The sequence below is a fragment of the Balaenoptera acutorostrata genome, chromosome 2 (genome assembly GCF_949987535.1).
Source record: "Balaenoptera acutorostrata chromosome 2, mBalAcu1.1, whole genome shotgun sequence".
Lineage (NCBI taxonomy): Eukaryota > Metazoa > Chordata > Mammalia > Artiodactyla > Balaenopteridae > Balaenoptera > Balaenoptera acutorostrata.
In genome coordinates, this window is record NC_080065.1 from 109,830,034 (window position 1) to 109,848,075 (window position 18,042).

The 18,042-nt window shown below is 41.9% G+C and overlaps 1 protein-coding gene across 3 annotated transcripts in view; it reads left to right on the top strand.

Annotated features, from left to right (window-relative positions):
• The window catches only part of PRDM6 (PR/SET domain 6), a 98,964-nt gene that overhangs the window by 66,632 nt on the left and 14,290 nt on the right, over positions 1-18,042 (top strand). For all 3 annotated transcript variants that reach the window (XM_057538765.1, XM_057538777.1, XM_007188578.3), the window contains 3 exons: positions 414-541; positions 4,079-4,203; positions 15,266-15,608. In XM_057538765.1, the coding sequence (XP_057394748.1) occupies positions 414-541; positions 4,079-4,203; positions 15,266-15,608 (596 nt within the window). The remainder of the gene's footprint in view (positions 1-413; positions 542-4,078; positions 4,204-15,265; positions 15,609-18,042) is intronic.

Consider the following 18,042-nt stretch of genomic DNA (forward strand, 5'->3'; position numbering starts at 1 on the left):
CTTCGAACAGTTATGCGTTTGAGAGCAGGGCCTCTCATGTGGATGTTCCAGCCATATCAGCGTGGCCTCGCCTCTCAGCTTGCTTTGTTTACCCAGCAGCTCATTACTTAAGAGTAGCCTGTCAAAAGAGGTTAAATATTCTTTGGGAAACATGGTCACTCACATCCTTGAGATGCCACAAATATATTTAATAAAGGGAAGATTGGCTTGATAAGAAAAACCTGATTAACTTGCATCACCAGAAAATGTTTTTCTTCTGTTATTCCAGTTGAGTTTCCACAAGCATTCATAAGCACTAGCAAACCTACGGGCGATAAATTGCTGCAGCCGACACATAAAGACACCAAGGGAAGCAGGGAAAATGATTGCTGATGATTCGTTCTAACTACTTGACCTTCTGACCTCTTCTCTAGATATATGACCAAGATGGGACACTACAGCACTTTATTGATGGTGGGGAACCTAGTAAGTCGAGCTGGATGAGGTATATCCGATGTGCAAGGCACTGCGGAGAACAGAATCTAACAGTAGTTCAGTACAGGTAAAGTATACCTTGATTTACCGCTTACAAAGCCGAAGCCCTTTGCCTTGCATATATAAATTCAGGCTTGCTGCTAGTTTTGAAAAAATCCTGCCGAGTCCTGAAGAACTCTACAAGGACTGGCAGGAATTTTTTTGCTAGGTTTGTGATATCTCCTTAGTTCTCGTAACAGTAATTTCTTGAGAATTCAGGAAGAAAGATGCTAGGAGAAGGCCTTTTTCGCTCACTGCATGTGATAAAGTTACTTCCGCATCATCACCTGAACTGTCATAATGGCCTGAGTGAGCCCAGCGAACTCACTGACTCGGAGGGATTTCCCCCCCAGCAGACGTGTCCACACGTAAACGGGAGTTTAGAGATTCAGCCCCAGGTCGCTTGCCTTCAGTCCCCTTCAGTCTGGCTGTCTCCTAGAGAGAACAGTTTGATTTGTACGAAGACATGGGAAATCAGGAACTCTCAACCCTCCCAAAGCTGCTTGTCTAAAACCGTTATGCTCGGCAGCCTTGGCTGAGTCAGAGCAACCTCTTCTGATCCCTTGAAAGGTGCCAAAGCGTTTGGCTTTGGTCCTGAGACAATTCAGAGTACGTTTCAGGGGATGAGGTGGTTCCAGAGCATAGAGAAGGCTCTGGTCTCCTGAGATATTTGGGCAAAGCCCAAAGGGTAACAAAGATGAGGTGGAGCTACCCCCATTGCCCAGAGTCTCATAGGGAGGCCTGGGGTGGGGTAGGGGCATAGAAGCAAGGTGGATTCCCAGATCCTAAGCCACACCTGCCCAGTGCACCTGTTGGTCAGGCATTTCCATTTACTGCTAAAAGCTGGAGTGGAGACAAAAAGGCAAAGACAGATCCCATAGGAAAAAAAGCCCTGCCACTAAGCCTTCTTTTCTCAAAATCCCTCGAAAACATGTGCCATGTAAATATATGACCTCAGTTATAAACAGCCGTGTTCCCTTTCGAATCAGAAGCAACTGTTTAGCTTTACCAGGCACCACAGACACATCAAAGCAGAAGGGCCCTTGCTCGGCAACTTGGAGTCCTGCCTATGACGATTTATTTTCATTTTCTTTCTTTTTTTTTTTTAAATGAAGACTTAAAAAAAAAGCTTCATTCCCCTTATAGGTTAAAGGCTGCACAAATCTGGCTTGCTCTCCAAAGGCCTCCAAATTCAAAAGGAACATATTTGGGCAGCATGTGACTCACTGCCTTGGTTTCCTAGGCAGTTATCTTTCATTACATAAGGGTTTAAACGAACTTGTGCACGACGGGATCTGGTTACAGTCTGTATATGGGCTTCACCCACCTTCCCTGCAGCTGCATCTCTGTCATGAAGTTTTTATAAACCTCGGAGCTAGAAAATTAGTAAAGGTTCTGCTTGTCCATTTGGCAAGAGATAGATTGGCTGGTTCTGTCATGGGCACCCAGGGAGCTCTTGAGGCAAATTCTGACTTTGGGAAAATAAGAAACCCCTACGAGGAAGGTGGGTATGAGCAAGTCGTTACCTTTCTGTCAATATTAAGTGGGTTTTATTGCTCCCTTTCCTGATGGCACTTACACATCAAGTTCTCTCTGCCGATCTGTTTTCGATTACTTCAGATCTTTATAAAATGAACTACAAAAACACAATTTAAAAACTGGCATCCATCACTGGTGACCACGTCCAAGAGTAAGAAAATAGAAAAGTTGGACCCCGAAGAGCCAGCCTAATTTTTATTGTACATGAATGTCCTCTTCACAGAAAGTCAGCTGGTTTAGATTCATTCTGTTATGATTTGTAATATCTAAATGGAATTTTCTTCAAAGCGCCCTTGATTGATTGACCCTTAGCTGAACGTTTTGTTTTTATTTTGAGGCTGACAATAATGTTTGTTGGCGTGTGTTCTGCTTCAGCTGCGTTGGGACGCCATGAAGCTATCTTTATGAGTCATCCAACCACAATACTAAATACATGTCAGCAAAGGAAATATTATCTGAAAAGGGAAAAATCCCTTTGATGTGCTTCAACATGCAGAGATTTCTGCGAGTTTTGGAAGCTCTGCCCGCTTGTAAGGAACGGTGTACGCTTACACATTTTTTTCCCCCTTTCGGCCTACTCTGTGCCTCAAAAGACCACCCATTGCTCGAAAACAGTTCTGCTCTTTCAGCGGCAAAGTGTGTCATTTGGTTTTAGCACATTCATTTGCCGGGCGCTGTGTTTATATTAAGGGAAGCCAAACCGAGAGATGAAATGTTACAAGGGTGAAGTACAAAGTCGACTCAATTTTTCTCAAGTTAGGAGATGCCAGTGATTTATAGCCCGGCTCCAATTTTGATTTTTTTATGTAGCAGTGGAAAGAATTAATAAAATGCACAGCTCTTGGAGGTGCGGAGGGAGGAAGGGGAGAGAGGTCCGGACAGCTGGCTGGAGTTTTTGTCAGATATTCATAGAATGTTGGGAAAAAACATTCTGCTTAGCTAGCAGTGCCCTCGTGAGACAGAATGGCAGCAAGTAAGGAAAATAACAAGATAAATGAAATTTTTGCAGCTGCAAGTAAAATATTGAGAATCTGCACTTTTTTTATTGATCTTTATGATACTATTGCCAAGAGCCACTTTGTGGTGACAAAATATGTTGACAAGTGCATATCTCACTGCCATGAAAAATGTGGTGAAGGCTTCGCCTTATGTCTGCAGTGTTATACAAGGAACAAATTGCCCTGCTATGGCCAATTCCTCACAGAAAGGCTAAATTTAAGGTCCACCAACCCTAAACACTTTTATCTTGAACTTGAGGCTAATATTTGTAGCAATTCTTCATTGAGAAAACCGGTGGCAGGCTCCTCTTTCTTTTAATCTGTAGATTTTTCTTTACAGTGCCACAGCTGTTATAAAAAAATGGTTATTTCTTGGTACCTTCACTCCATCATTTCAGAGTGTAATCTTTCAGCCCGAGTAAAGTGCTCCTCTTGTATTTACTGAATTTCCATCCATTTCACATAAGAGGGTTTTTCTCTTCTCCTGTATCAAACTTTAGAAAAAAGGCAATGGGGAAGATTTTTATTTCTTTCAGTCCTTATATCACAAAGCTGCTTAATTTTATTACAAATTTGAGAACTCCCAATGCCAAGTTGTAAGAATATACGCAATGCTTTCCCTTCAAATAAGAAATCAATAGTATTAATTTATATGTGAGGTTAAGGTACCGGAGTCTGCAGTTTGCCAATAGAGAGAATTTTCTCATTAGTATGAGATGGAATTTTTTTTTTTTTTTTTTTTTTTTTAATGAACTCTTCCTTTCTGCTGTCTCCCGGGCCAAATATCTGTCTCTTCAGCCAAGAGGTTCTGTGGAGGGACACTGTGGAAATAAACTGTGAGCTATTTATCATACCAGGTTACAGGCTCTAATTGGTTGTTGGGAACGATAAGGTGGGTGCAGATTTTATTACAAACAGAAACTGTTTAGGTGGAAAGCCGGGCAGAACTTTTTCGGGGCAATAAAAGTGTGGATGGGGCACATGAGTCCTACCGATTACTAAGCTGGGTTTTCTTTTGTTTTGAATAGGTCGAATATATTCTACCGAGCCTGTATAGATATTCCCAGGGGTACCGAGCTTCTGGTGTGGTACAATGACAGCTATACGTCTTTCTTTGGGATCCCTTTACAATGCATTGCCCAGGATGAAAACTGTAAGAATTTATTTTAGCTCTGAATTCACATTTCCAAATACCTATTTCAAAGCTAACTTTTTAAGAGTGTTGTTTGAAACTCCTGAAATGCGGTTCACTCTGCTGTGTAACACAAATGTGCACAACTCTGTTCCATCATTTTCTTTTCCTTGTATGTCCTTTGCTTTTTCACAGGGAGTCTTGACTTGTACAGGCCAATTTTTCTTCGCCTGCTTATGATTTTATAACCTTTGTCCTGGTTTTAAATCATTGCCAGCAGAAATGTTAAGGCAGTTGGTATTTACTGAGCACCTACTATGTGCTTGTTTACAAGAGCAGCATAAGATACAACTTCTCCTCTGAAGGGATGCACAGTCTTGCTGGAGTCTCATTATTTGCAAAAATGAAATAATGAGAAAACACTGCTGTTTAATCAGGAGTAACACCCCTCCAGTCGATTGGCTTTGCTTCCTCTTAAGTAGTCATTGGAATGAGAAATGGTAGGAAAAATCATAGATGTATGATTGAGGAATTTGTCTCTCTCTAAACAACTTAGTCTAAAAGTGAACCATGTAATTTTCTCTCTCTTTCTTACCATGGCAATCATTATGTTTAAAAAATAATCTAATGTCTAGGCAGATGCAAACTTTTGCAGCAATTTTCACCTAAACTTTATATATTTGTTTTTATCAGTTCTTTGGGAAAATGTTATAAAGTGATTTCCAGTATTTGGAACAGAATTAAGTGATTCTGATGTGCTTCAGTGAGAAACACTGGTTTTAATGACACTGTTTTTTCTTGTCATCAAATTGACTAATCTGTGAACTGATAATTTGGGATTATACAGTAGAAAAAGAAGCACAGAGAACAGATCTATTTAAGAAACTTCATTTTGGAAAAAAAAATGTGTTATTTTAATTTTTCCTTCTCTACTTACTTTCTCTCACACACATATAAACTCCAAAAAAATGTTTATAATACTACTGATCGAAATGCTCATCAGATATTTCTTTTCCATGTTATCCTTATTTTCTTTGTAAAAAATAGAATCCTCAAAAAGCATATTACTCTCAACTTTCCTTTTCTACTTTACCCTAACCCCAAACCAATCTCAAATCAAAAAATGAATCTTTGGACATGTAAGTACATTCTTCTTACTTCCCAAGTTTCCATTGGAAAGTTTCTTTTCTGCAGTCATACTCCTGTTTGAGGGAGTGTCTGTTTCATAGGAGAAAATCTCAGTGTTGGACATGAGTGTGTGGTTGGTATTACAGGCAGAAATGGCCATGGCGGCCAGTGTGCTTTGTCTTCCCACAACGGCTCCATGCCCAGCTCCCCTAAAACTAGATGTAGATCCACACACGGAAAAGCACCAGTATCAACTCCCCTGATCTGCTGACATGGGCCTGTCTATACATTAGAACCTTGGTGTAACTTCACCTTCTAAAGGATGGAATCTGATCCAAAAAGATTCCAGAAATCTTACAAGGCCTTCTGTTTCCTCCTTTAGTATAGCCTGCTCCAGACTCTGAAAATATTGCGGTATGTGTATCAAGGAATGTCTGGGAGTAAACATATGAAAGTCTAGAGTTGTAAAGTACACAGCACACAGTCCAAAAATAAATTCATTCATTCATTCATTCATTGATATTTGTTGAATACTTACTAAGGACCAGCATCATTGCTGGGTGCTACCAATACAGCAGTGAACAAAACAGACAAGAATTCCTGCCCTCCTAGAGCATAGAGTCTAGTAGAGGGAGATGGATTATCAACCTGTATATGAGTAAATAAATAGTTTGTCAGGTGATGATAAGTGTCATAGCGTTAACAAAGCAGAGAAGGGGTGAGGAGTGCCAGGAGTTGGGAGTTGCAATTTTAGAGATGATTGGGGTGGGCCCTACTAGGAAGGTGGCCTTTGGGCAAAGACTTAAGGAGATGAAGGAACAGGCCATGTGTTCTTTGGGAACAGAGTGTCGCAGGCAGCTGGACTCCAAGTGTAAAGACCCAAGATGGAAATGCTACTGGACTGTCGGAAGAGCATCACAAAGATTGACATAGGTGTGTTGGTTGGAGTGTATTGGTTGAAGTGGGGAGGAGTTACCTTAGATTTGGGGGCAGGAATCTTGTAGGGCCCAGGAGGTCACTGTCAGGACCCTGGCTTTTACTCTGTGTGCATTGGACAAAGGGGGTATTGCAGAGTTTTGAGCGGAAGAGTGATATGATCTGAGTGAAGTTGTAACAGGATTACTCTGGCTACTGAGTGGGGACCTGACAGTGAGGGTGAGGATGGAGCAGGATCCAGTTAGAGGCTCTTGCTGGAATTCAGTGGGGGGAGGGAATTGTGGTTTGGACCAGTGTAAAAGTGGTGGAGGTGGTGAGAAGTGGTTGGATTCTGGATATATTTTGAAAGTAAAGTCAACAGCATTTGCTGACACATTGGATGCTGAGTGAGAGAAAGGAGTCAAAGATAACTCCAGGGCTTTGGTGTGAGGAACTGGATGGATGGAATAGCCATTTACTGAGTTATGAGTCAGACATGGGAACTGTGGAACGACTGCTCAGGGAATGTGTATCTCTGGGGTGGAAGTCTCACATGTACGACATTGCTTCCACCTCATGATGCTATTACATGGACGACAGGGATTTAGGGGCTGGGCTGGAGGATTGGGGGTTGTATGTGCCATTCACAGCCACCTGACGATGGTGTCTAAGAGTGTACCAGCTGGTCTCCAGTTTCAGTGTGATAGTGCCATCAAAAATGTACTTTCTGGCAACACCAGGTGCTTTGCTTCTGAGGCCTTCTTTCTCCCATTGTCCAACCTGTGTGAAGCATTCTTGAGGTTGCTGATTAGAGTTTTGAATAAACTCTCCCGGGGCACATGTTATGTATCATTTAGCACCTGAAATCCTTGGAAAAAAATTCACAAAGCTAACGCACCTCGAAGTATTATGGATTCAGTAGGTAAACTATGCAGCTCTTTTGGGTTGAGTTCAGAACTCTAAGTAAGGGTGGAGGGAAGTTTAAAGGGAATTAAGTCATTGACTAAAGTGCTCAACAGTGACCATCCCCCTCCCCCCTAAGGGTATTACAGGAATTTTATTTCAGTTCTTGTCTCAAAGTCATATATCTGTCATGTGATTGGCCACCCAGGAAACCAGCGGAAAGCTTCATCAGATGGCATGGGGGGAGATATATGACTTTGACTCTAACTCGAAGATGGATTGTCATTCCATATGATTCACGGAGAGACCTAGGGATACTTTATAATGAGGGATCCTTATTCTGTACTGAGAAAATACTCTGTGTGATTTAAAAGCACAAATGTGTGAAAGGGCATGGACAGATAATTTAACAGATAGCCTTCTGCAACCCTGAGTAATTGAAATCATCTCAATGGGATTAGCAGTTTGAAGGCAATTTTTATCCTACCGAGTTAGCCACAAAATAAATTAGGTACCCTAAAAAGAAGCTTCTTGAGATCAAAGACTTATTTGACAGAATGCTTCCACAGAGCCTCCTTATAGTGCTATGCACACAGTAAACAATTAATACGTGCTCACTGGATACATATTGAGAATTTTGTTGCCATTACTAGAAGGGGTACATAGTTCAGCTAGATTTTTTTCTTGGTTAATGAAATTGATACATGGTCCAAGACATTCAAGGAAAATATGATTTTACTTAGTGAATAATACTTATTAAGCACTTTCATTTATAAAAATATCATTTTCTTCTCATGGTTCTTTCAACGTCGAAAGTACACATTTCCTATTGAGCATGTGGGCGGGTTCAGGCTTCAGTCACTGGGCCCTCTGGCAGCGGCCACGAAGCAGTGGGACACACTCACTGCCTGGAGGAGCCATTGAAAGCAGCCTTGCCTCAAAGAGAAGGCAGCGTTTCACACAGGCATTTGGGTTCTGGAAGCAATTCCTATGTTATTTTCTTAAAAAAAAAACAAAAAAAACCCCATAGTTATAAGTGTAATAGAGCTCCAAAGAGAGCACAGCTCTGTCCACTATGGGCCTTTCAGAAGAGCCTGAAGGAACGCCTGTGTCGACAGATTGTATCCGCAAGAAGGAATGAGGTTCCCCAAAGCTTCCAGTGGGGGATTAGCTCCTGCAGAGTGTAAAGACCATAGTGTATTCATATTCATTTCAGAGGAAATTGAAAAAAGAAACCTGGGAATAAATGTTAAACACGTCTTCCTGCTGCTTTTTCTGTCTTGGCATGTGAAGCTGAGGTAGCAGAATGTGACACTTGATGGCAGCGCAGAGGTTCGCTGCACTGGAGTAAACTCTGCCCGCAAGAGGCCTGCCTTTTTCCTTTGATTTTAATGAGCAGAAAATAAAAATGGGCACCTCTGCACGGCGCCCTGACCCCACCATCCCACCAACAATAAGGAACTAGGCCCCGGATAGAAAGGCCCTGCTCAAGCCTTCTACTTATGAACATTGAGGCGATTACAGTATAGTTCAGTCCAATGAGAACATCTGTGTGCAAGGCCCTGTGGGAAGCATTGTGATGGGGTACAAAACCTCAGACCCTGTCCTCAAGGAACTCCGTGTAGGAGAAGGCACGTAAGCAAAAACTACAACACCAAACCTAACACAGGTGCCATGTGAGATGGCCGTAGCAGCAAGCCTGGGCTAGGTGGGTGTTAGGCCCAGTCTTACTGCAGTTGGGAGGGGCCCGGTTCTAGGCTCCTTGTACACAGTGAGCAGCTGGGACTGGATCCTCACGTAAATCCAAGAACCAGAAGTCACTGTCTTGTCCCTTAATGGGACTAGAAAAGTGCTACCCTCAAGCCAATAGGCCATTGGTGAAAAAAACTGTATGTCATGCTCCAAAAAACCAGCCCCAGCTATGGGAGGGTACAGGGTTGGATTTTGCATTACCTGCCAGCTGTGGAAACCCTGGGCCAAGAAGTAATATAAAACTTGGCTCAGAACTGGAGGAACCTGTAGGGTCCTAGAACAAACAGAGGAGAAGTCACCCCAGAGGGATGTCTTGGTATCTGCACAGGAGTCAAAGCAACAGCCACTGAAAACACCTTCACAGAAGGAAGTGGCAAAAGACACAAGGAAACCTGTTGTCATGAGAGATTTGACCTCTTGGGCTCCTTGATCCCAGCCTTGCTTTAGGATTCAGGCCCTCATTCCCCCATTTCTGGGGGTGTAGAGGGCTGAAAGGTGCTCCCAGATTTATACTGCCAACCCAGACCTCTCACCGGAGCCCAGGCTCTTGTCCACCCGTCGAATTCCCACCTGCACTTGCCTGTCTCACAGGCGTCTCAAACTAAACATGGTAAAGTGAAACCATCCTACTCTGTCCTGCAAGCTGCCTCTCCCCCAGTTCAGTACCTCTCTCTCCCATTCATCCAATTGTTCTTTCTAGAAACCTTGACACCTTGTTCTTTCTTACCCCTTCTATCCAGTCATTCATAAATCCCTGTTGATTGTGTATTCTTAAATGAGTTTCTTTTCATTTCTGCTGCCACATCCCGATCAGCCTCACCATCAGCTTTGGCCTGGACCCCTGCGGTAGCCACCTGCATGTCACATTTTCCCTTATAGTATCACAGCAGCCAAAGTGAAAATTCACTGATTTGTTGATTTTATTGTTTCGGCTTATTCACTTGTTTTGTTAATAGGTAGCTCGGGTCCATAGATCAAAATCCAGAAAGTAATACGGGCATATAATTCTTCTTCCAAAAGGCAATCAGTTGAAACATTCTTAGGTGTCCTTCCAGATGTATTTTTTGCCCATTCTCTCATTTGGGCATATTCTCCCTCTCTTTCTCTGGCTCTCACTCTACCCCTCCCCTTGTATGCAAATAGCAGCATACTATATATTCTTTGTTCTGCACCTCGCTTTTTCATTTAATGATACAGAGTGATGATGCATTTAAAGCATAAATCTAATAACCTTATACCCTAGCTTAAAACCCTTTTTTGGCTAGCCATTACTCTTATAATCAATCCCTGGTTCTTTAATATGATAGCCCATGGGCTACATATAGTTTCCAGAAATGTTTTTTATGGCTCACATAGTGTTTTGCAAAATTCGAATTCAAACATCTTTACGCTGGCCATGCCCTATTTAGTTTGCTGAAGACCCCACCATCCTCTGTTGTGTTAACCTGCCTCCCAGCACTTATTTCTGCTATGTGCCCTGCCGCCATGGGCATTGGGAATTGTGCTGCCTTCTTCTCCAGCCTCAGCTACAGCCCATCTCTGCCTCGTTCTCTGGCCACATGAGTCTGCTTTCCATTCCTTCCATGCCCTGAGCTCCTCACCTCAGCATGTCATGCAGACTCAGTGGCACAGCTGCCAACGTGTCATCTCCTCTCATCACCTTTTTCCTCCCGTTGCACCTGTCTGATGCTGTGTACCCTTCAGGACTCACATTCAAGGTCACTGCCTCAGGGAAGCCATCATTCCCACCCTAAGTTTAGCCATCCCTGTTAGACATTTTCTTGGCCTCCTTTCTTCTCTGTCATAGCACTTATTACACTTGTAGCAACTGTATATCATCAATTCTAAAATTCATATATTTTTCACATTTTAATCTTTCTGAACCTGGTAAGTGTGTTATAATGATCAGTGACTTACAGTTAACGGTGTGGCTTGCAATCAATGGAATTTTAGATTTGATGAAACCAAGTAAATATTCACCTGTAAGGACATTTGTATGATATCTGTCTCTGTCACTACAGTTTACGTGGCCTGAGAGCCGGGGCTGTGGCTCTCTTGTTCCCCTGTATCCTCAGTGCCAGCCGTGTCAGGCTTGTCACTGATGCTCTGTAAGCACTTGTGGACTGAATGAATGGATGAGGGTGTAAAGTAGGACTTTGTTGTATAGATCCTGCATTGCATCCTCTCAGGGGTTTAACTTTGCAGGATTTGATGCGTTCATGTTCTTTCCTGACTAAATCCTTTAGGGCTTTGAAAGTTTGCCCTCTTTCCCTTAACCTTTGTCTTATAGACCGAAGAGATTTTACTTGCTCACTATGTCTTCATGTAGAAACCCCTTCATCCTTTTGGGGAATTGCCTTAGTCGTTTCTGGGCCTTTTGCAGTGGTCTGGACTGTCATGGCTTGGGATAACAGTGTTTTCCGATTCATTTCTTGTCATCTTATAATTCCCTGTGTTTTGTTAATACTTTTGTTTGTTGGGCCAGTCAGACTGGTATTAGGAAGAATGATCCTCTGTGTCCTTTTAAGTCCTGCTTTAAAAAGTGTGCTTTGTATCTAGACCTCTAGGGTCCTGTGGAAGTGTGCAGGAGCTCTGCAGGACAGCTTCGAGAGCAAATATGGTTGCTTTCATGAAACTTATCCATTCCTAGCCTTACTTTTTTTATTTCCTCTCTAAATTATATGCTCATTTCATTCAGCAGGATTGAATTTATTCACAAGTACAAGAAAAGATCATGCCAAAAGCAGAATATAGAGTGCAGGTGTTGCTTCTATATCTTGAAAACATAGTATGTTTGTTTTGAGGTGTCCCATAGGATGAAATAAGACAGAGAGTAACCATCCCAACTCTTATTACCCAAATGCTATTATTATCATTAACTCAGATCCCGTTTATCCCACATCATTACACAAACTGGTATAAACTTTTCTTTATTACTATTTTGACATTGATTATTAAACTTAGAAAAATCCATTGGCCCACACATTCTTTTGTTTAATAGAAAGGTGGTGCGACCTTAACAATTTTTCAAAATGAATTTATTGGGTTACTTTCTAGGAGCTTAAGCGAGAAGTCAGCATTTATAATCTATACTTAGAGTATTATTTGTATGATTTCCCCCAGAGGCATCATATTCCTCTTTCCAGCAGTGAGCTTCTGGCTGGTTTTCCTGCTCTCTTGCATGTTGATGACATCTTCATTCCACAGTCTCCGCACCCCGCCTTCCTTCCTGCTAGTCTGGCCTTCCCAATCCGCAAGAGCTTAGTGTTGCCTGAAGACTTGCGGGTTTCCCTGTGCTTTGTCTCTTCTGGATTAGTTATAAACAGGCTAAATAAGATGAATTTTACCCTAATCTCTGACAATGCTGCTGGTTTTTTTTTTTTTAATTAAGAAAGAGCCAAAACATAAAACATTTCTCCTTTTCTTTCAGTATGTATTTTAAAAGTCACAGTCTGTGTACAATCAAAGATTTTTTGAGAGTCTGAAATGTGTGCACACATTTCATATTGGTTATACACTTTTGCCCCAGAAGTTGAAATTATACATAAATTTTATATATGAAATATATACATAAATATGTCTATGCATGTGTATATAGGTACATATATAACATATGTTTATGCATGGGTATATATATACACACCCACAGAACTCTGTACTAGCTGTAAAATGTCCTTTTTATTTTTGCAACACAGCTATTGAGCAGACACAGAATAGGAGTGTGGTCAGAAAAAAGTGCCTTGGAAATCAGAAAGCTAAAGCTTCCAGCTTAGCTGTATCCTTAACCGAATGTATGACCATGGGCAAATTATTAGACCTGCTTGGTCTGTAGCATTTTTTTCCTTCTTTCTTTTTTTGGTAATAAGAGTGGGTAGGATTAGATCAGTGGTTCTCATCTCTGATTGTGTATTAGAAGTACTTGGGGAATTTTAAAAAAATTCAGATGCCCAGGCCCTACCAAGAGATTCTGGTATCTAAAAAAAAATCTTCCCTGTGAGTCTAATATGCATTCAGGGTAAAGAACTGCCAACTAGACAAACTCTAGGCTCTCCCCTGGTCTGTGAGTCTCTTGTTTTATTTCTCCTTCCTAAGACAGGATGGGCCAGGCCAACAGAACCCTGTAGGATGAGCTATTCCTTTTGCTGGATTCATCAAATACATGTGATTATGTAGAACACTCAGAGTTGAAGAGTCCTTAGTGGTGACCCATTAACCTCCACACGTGGTGTCTACCTGTCCACTCAAGCGTGGAGCCTCCTGGCAGTCACGGTCCCCTACCACTCTCTTTTTATAGTTGAGGACGCCTGAGTCTTCGTACTTCGTAGGACTCTCAGAGATGGTCCGTGTCGGGCGAATGAGAGCTCCCAGTTCATGTATTTCCTCCACGTGGCCTTGAACTAGTGGCCAACAGCCATAGTTTACTTCCCATCACTAACCTTTTTGCCAGTCATCCTTTTTAAACTTTTTGGTCTCTAATTTCCTTCTCTTGACCACCCTGTAACCTTTCATCTCTGTGATCTCTGAAATACCAAGAAATACATTTTATTGACAGAGTGGTTACTTAAAAAAAGAATAACAGTTTTTAAGCATATTAGGTTCTAATTACCTCTGAACCTGTGGGTTGACCAGTGAATACATGATATATATTATTAACACAAGGACAACTTAAAAAAAAGAAAGAAAGAAAAACTTCAAGTATATTAGGTTTCCCTCCTCAAAAATGTTTCTTTTAATTCTTTCCCCACTCCCACTGCCACCACCCGTGCTTGAATCCATCTCCCTTCATTCCAGACTCTTCTTCTAGAATAAGAATGGTGGCTGTTGTTGATGGTAGGCCCTGTGATGAGTACTTTCCGTATCTCATTTAAACCTCATAAAAGGGGGTTTAAAGATAAGGAAGCCAGGGCTCCTAGAGCTCAACATCTACCGAGTGGCAACCATAGCATTTACAAGCAGCTGTCTATGCATTATCGCACCCAATCCTTCCAGTAACCACTTTACATTTTACCAAGGACTAAATTGTGGATTCAGATGTTCTATATTTGCCCACAGTCACAAAGGTATTACAGTCAGCCTTCTGTATGCAAGGGTCTGCATCCGCAGATTCAACCAACCACAGATGGAAAATATTTGGGAAAAAAATTCCAGAAAGTGCCACAAAGCAAAACTTGAATTTGCTGCATGCTGGCAACTATTTACATAGCATTTACGTGGTATTAGGTATTATAACTGATCTAGAGATGATTTAAAGTATCTGGCAAGATATGAGTAGATTATATGCAAATACCGTGCCATTTTATATAGGGGACTTGAGCATCTACAGATTTTGGTATCTGCGAGGGTCCTGGAACCAACCCCCATTGGATACGAAGGGACAGCTGTGAATAGTGGAGTTTAAATTTAGGCCATCTCGACCGCTAAGCCATGCTGCTATTACTGTTAAGATGATTACTTCCATTGTCCTCATTTTACAGGTGAGGAAACAAAGGCACAGGGAGATTGCATAACTTGCCTGAGGTCACCAAGCTGATAAAAGGCAGAGTCAGGATTTGAACATAGATCTTTCTGATTCCAAAGCCCAAGTGTCAAGCACCACGCTCCAAGATTGCACACTCTGTCGCCTCCCACTCTTACCTTACACACCACACCCTGTCTGTGCATCGTGCCTCACTCGGGCCCTTCCTGAACACTGATTCTTTTCTTGCTGTTCCTCTGGTCAGAAACGGTCAGTGTCTATTTCTTAGGCCTGAAGTCTTCTGTTTATTTATTTGGACATTAAAGGCCCTCTGAGATCTGCTCCCCGAAAGCCCATGCTGTGCTCAGTCAGCTCAATTCCCGTGCCATCCCACCAGCGTGCCAGACTTCTGTCTCCAGGCATCTTTCATAGGGTTGCCTTCATCTCTTCAGCCAGTTTTTCTTGAAAACCTGTTTTGTGCTGACAGGGTTGGATGGAAGGCCTGAAATCCTGAAGGCCTGAATCTACCTTCTCTGCTCAAGGCCACCCTCTCTGGGGAGCTCCACCTTTCTCTCCCTGTCTCTTGCTGTACCTCCCATCTGAGAACCCCCAAATCTAGGCTGCAGCGTGGAGCCTCGTTATGGAGTCATTTTATCTCAAGTCATAAGTGAGCTCTGTGAGGGCAAAGACCATGTATGAAAAATCTCAAGCAGAAAATAGGTGCTTAATAAATACAGGCATTGAATGAGTTCATTTGTGGTAATTGTGCTTGCCCCCTTAAATCAAATTGTCTGCTCTATGTCCATTCTGAGTCCAGAAAAACCAATTTTTAAACTGTTGACTTATAGGAATTTTTTAGAAGTGTGTGTTATCATGCTTATTTGAAGGGCTAATAAAACTGATCTTCTCAACCCCTTGCTGTTCTCCCAGTAAATGTCCCCTCGACGGTCATGGAAGCCATGTGCAGACAGGACCCCCTGCAGCCCTTCAACAAGAGCAGCAAACTCTCCCCTGCCACCCAGCAGCGCTCCGTCGTCTTCCCACAGACTCCGTGCGGCAGGAACTTCTCCCTCCTGGATAAGTCTGGGCCCATGGAATCAGGATTTAATCAAATCAACGTGAAAAACCAGCGAGTCCTTGCAAGCCCGACCTCCACCAGCCAGCTGCACTCGGAGTTCAGTGACTGGCATCTTTGGAAGTGCGGGCAGTGCTTTAAGACTTTCACACAGAGGATCCTGTTACAGATGCACGTGTGCACACAGAACCCCGACAGGTAACCCCACCTCTCGTTGCTCGCCGGCTGTGTTTGCTTCTGAGACTCACTGCTTGCCTTCCTGTCGCCTCCTCCAGTCACACCTCGGGGAAAACTCTGTGATCAGAGGTCTGCATTCTGGAAGGTCAGAGAGTAATGTTGGGCCCCTCTTTGGCTTTATTGTGTAGAAGGGCTGCATGAACAGTGGCTGCAGAAAGGGATCTGCTGTCGCTTTCCAAACAGCTCTGCCCGGGTCTAACGGGAGGCAAAATAGAAGGCACATTGATGAATATCATAGATGGAAAAATGAGGTCAGGATAATTAGAATCCTCTCTGTCTTCCAAAGATAATATAGCTGGCCGCTCTGCTGCTGTTCAGTCGTCTCAGGGTTCACCTCCAGTGTGCCGTGGGTATGAACTTAATTAAGTACTAAGAGGTAATGAATTGGAATTTTTTGCTTAGTACTATTTTTCTTCAGAGCATGCAAACCCATAAATCCTGCAAAGCTGTCAAAAGGAAATACCTACTCTGCTAGTGATGTGGAGGAAAACAGATGCCACTTATTCAATAAACTAATATCCACACAGAAGAAAAATGTTGACTAGATACCTCAGAGTCAAAGTTGCTTTGAAAGTTTGTCAATAAAGAATTTTATGGCCATGAACTGAGGATGAAATTTAGCTGAACAAGTGAATTAAAATTTCAGGTACTCTGACGAGTGGCACAGTAGATATAATGGAACTATTATTTATGAATCAAAACTGGTTTATTCGACAGTCTTGATAGCTGGGAGTGCAAAAGACAGAAATCAAATTAATTCAGTAAGAAAGGACAGTGTTTTATCTCCCCTTCACATCCTATGAAAATTTGATTAAACCCCAAATATCTAAGAATATTTTGAATATAAAAGCAGAAAGTAAATTTTGGAAGTAGGATAGGAGACTCGAAAGCAGGACTCCGGAATTATTTTCTTAATTTGGCCACCGATGATTAACCTTAAGCCACTCAGCTCTCCTTGCCTTATGATACACACCCAACTCTCCCCTCCCAGCTCTGCAGGATACGACAGTGTACTCGAACCCAAGCAGGCAGGGAGGATAGAAGTGTGGTGGAGAGGGGGTGAATCTTTTCAGAAATAATAATGATCCATTTTAGGGTACATGTGCACATTTACATGTGTATATATTTTTATTTGCGCCATTCTAGAAACCACTTGCTTGGCATCAAGCATTGCTGTGACCGACTGATGTTGAAGCATTTGTATTACAGCTGTTAAGGCGGCTGTGTCTTTATAATCTTTTACCTTCAATAGGAGAGCCCCCTGGTGAAAATATCCACAGACTTCTGCATATCTTAGTACTACTGGCTTTAGAGGGGACACAAAAGTTTTGAAAATGTTTTCCTTACTCCAACAGGGTTTTTTTTTAAAGTCTGCCTTCCTTGCAAGTATACAGATAGCCTCAAGATACATCTATTCAGAGTTTGCAAAGCATTTTATTTTTTTAAATATAAAAATGCATTAAAATCTTGTTATTATAAACTTGCTTTTTGAATTGAATGAGTTTAGGTGTATGGATCTGTTATATGCACAGGTTCATTGTGGTCGTAATAACTGAACATACAAGGTAAGATGAAATGATAGTTGAAAGTTTCTGGATACAGGAACTGAAAGCTTAGCTTTGGGTATGATACAGTTTTCATGCTGAATGTCATATAAAACAATGAAAATATGTCTTGGTAAATAGAAAGTTAGCAAAACAGACTGTTTTGTCTGACGCCAGTTACGCTTTGAAAACCGTATGTGGATTATGGTTTAAGTCCCTATGAAGTCTGTTCTGTCAAATAATAGTGTCAGAATTTGTAAGGCATCTATGTAATCTGTCAGAAAAGTGCCCTACAAATTAGAAAACTTACATGTACAAAATAGACTTCCACGAGAGACTGTTAGGTCATTGCTGATTCCAAGCTAATCTAGAGTTACTGGCAAAAATCCAGGTGGCTTGAGACTCCCATCCAGTGCGAGACCCTGGTGGGCTTATTTGATGCAGATGCCCAGGTGTCGTTGGGCCGGGTTCCCAGATAAGGTGAAGTAATGTGCTTGATATTCAGGTAGATCACCAGGGTGGAAATCAAATTATTAAAGCAGTGGGTTCCTACTTCTCTCTTCCCTGTGCTTTGTTGGTGAAGACTTGAGAGGTGGTATGATTCACCATCATTCATGAATAAGTTAAAACTAAGAATTATGAGTTCAAAGAATTAGTCCCTTTATAGGCAAAGTAAGAAAGTACAATGTTTCTTACTAGTAATGGGGAGATGCTTGAATTACTCCATCACATCTGAGATGATTATTGGAGATAAGGGAAATAGAGATGCCCAGTCTCTTTGACCCACTAGTTTCACTGAGATACATAATTTCATTGAGGTACATAATTTGCTTTCAGCATATAGGTTCTGT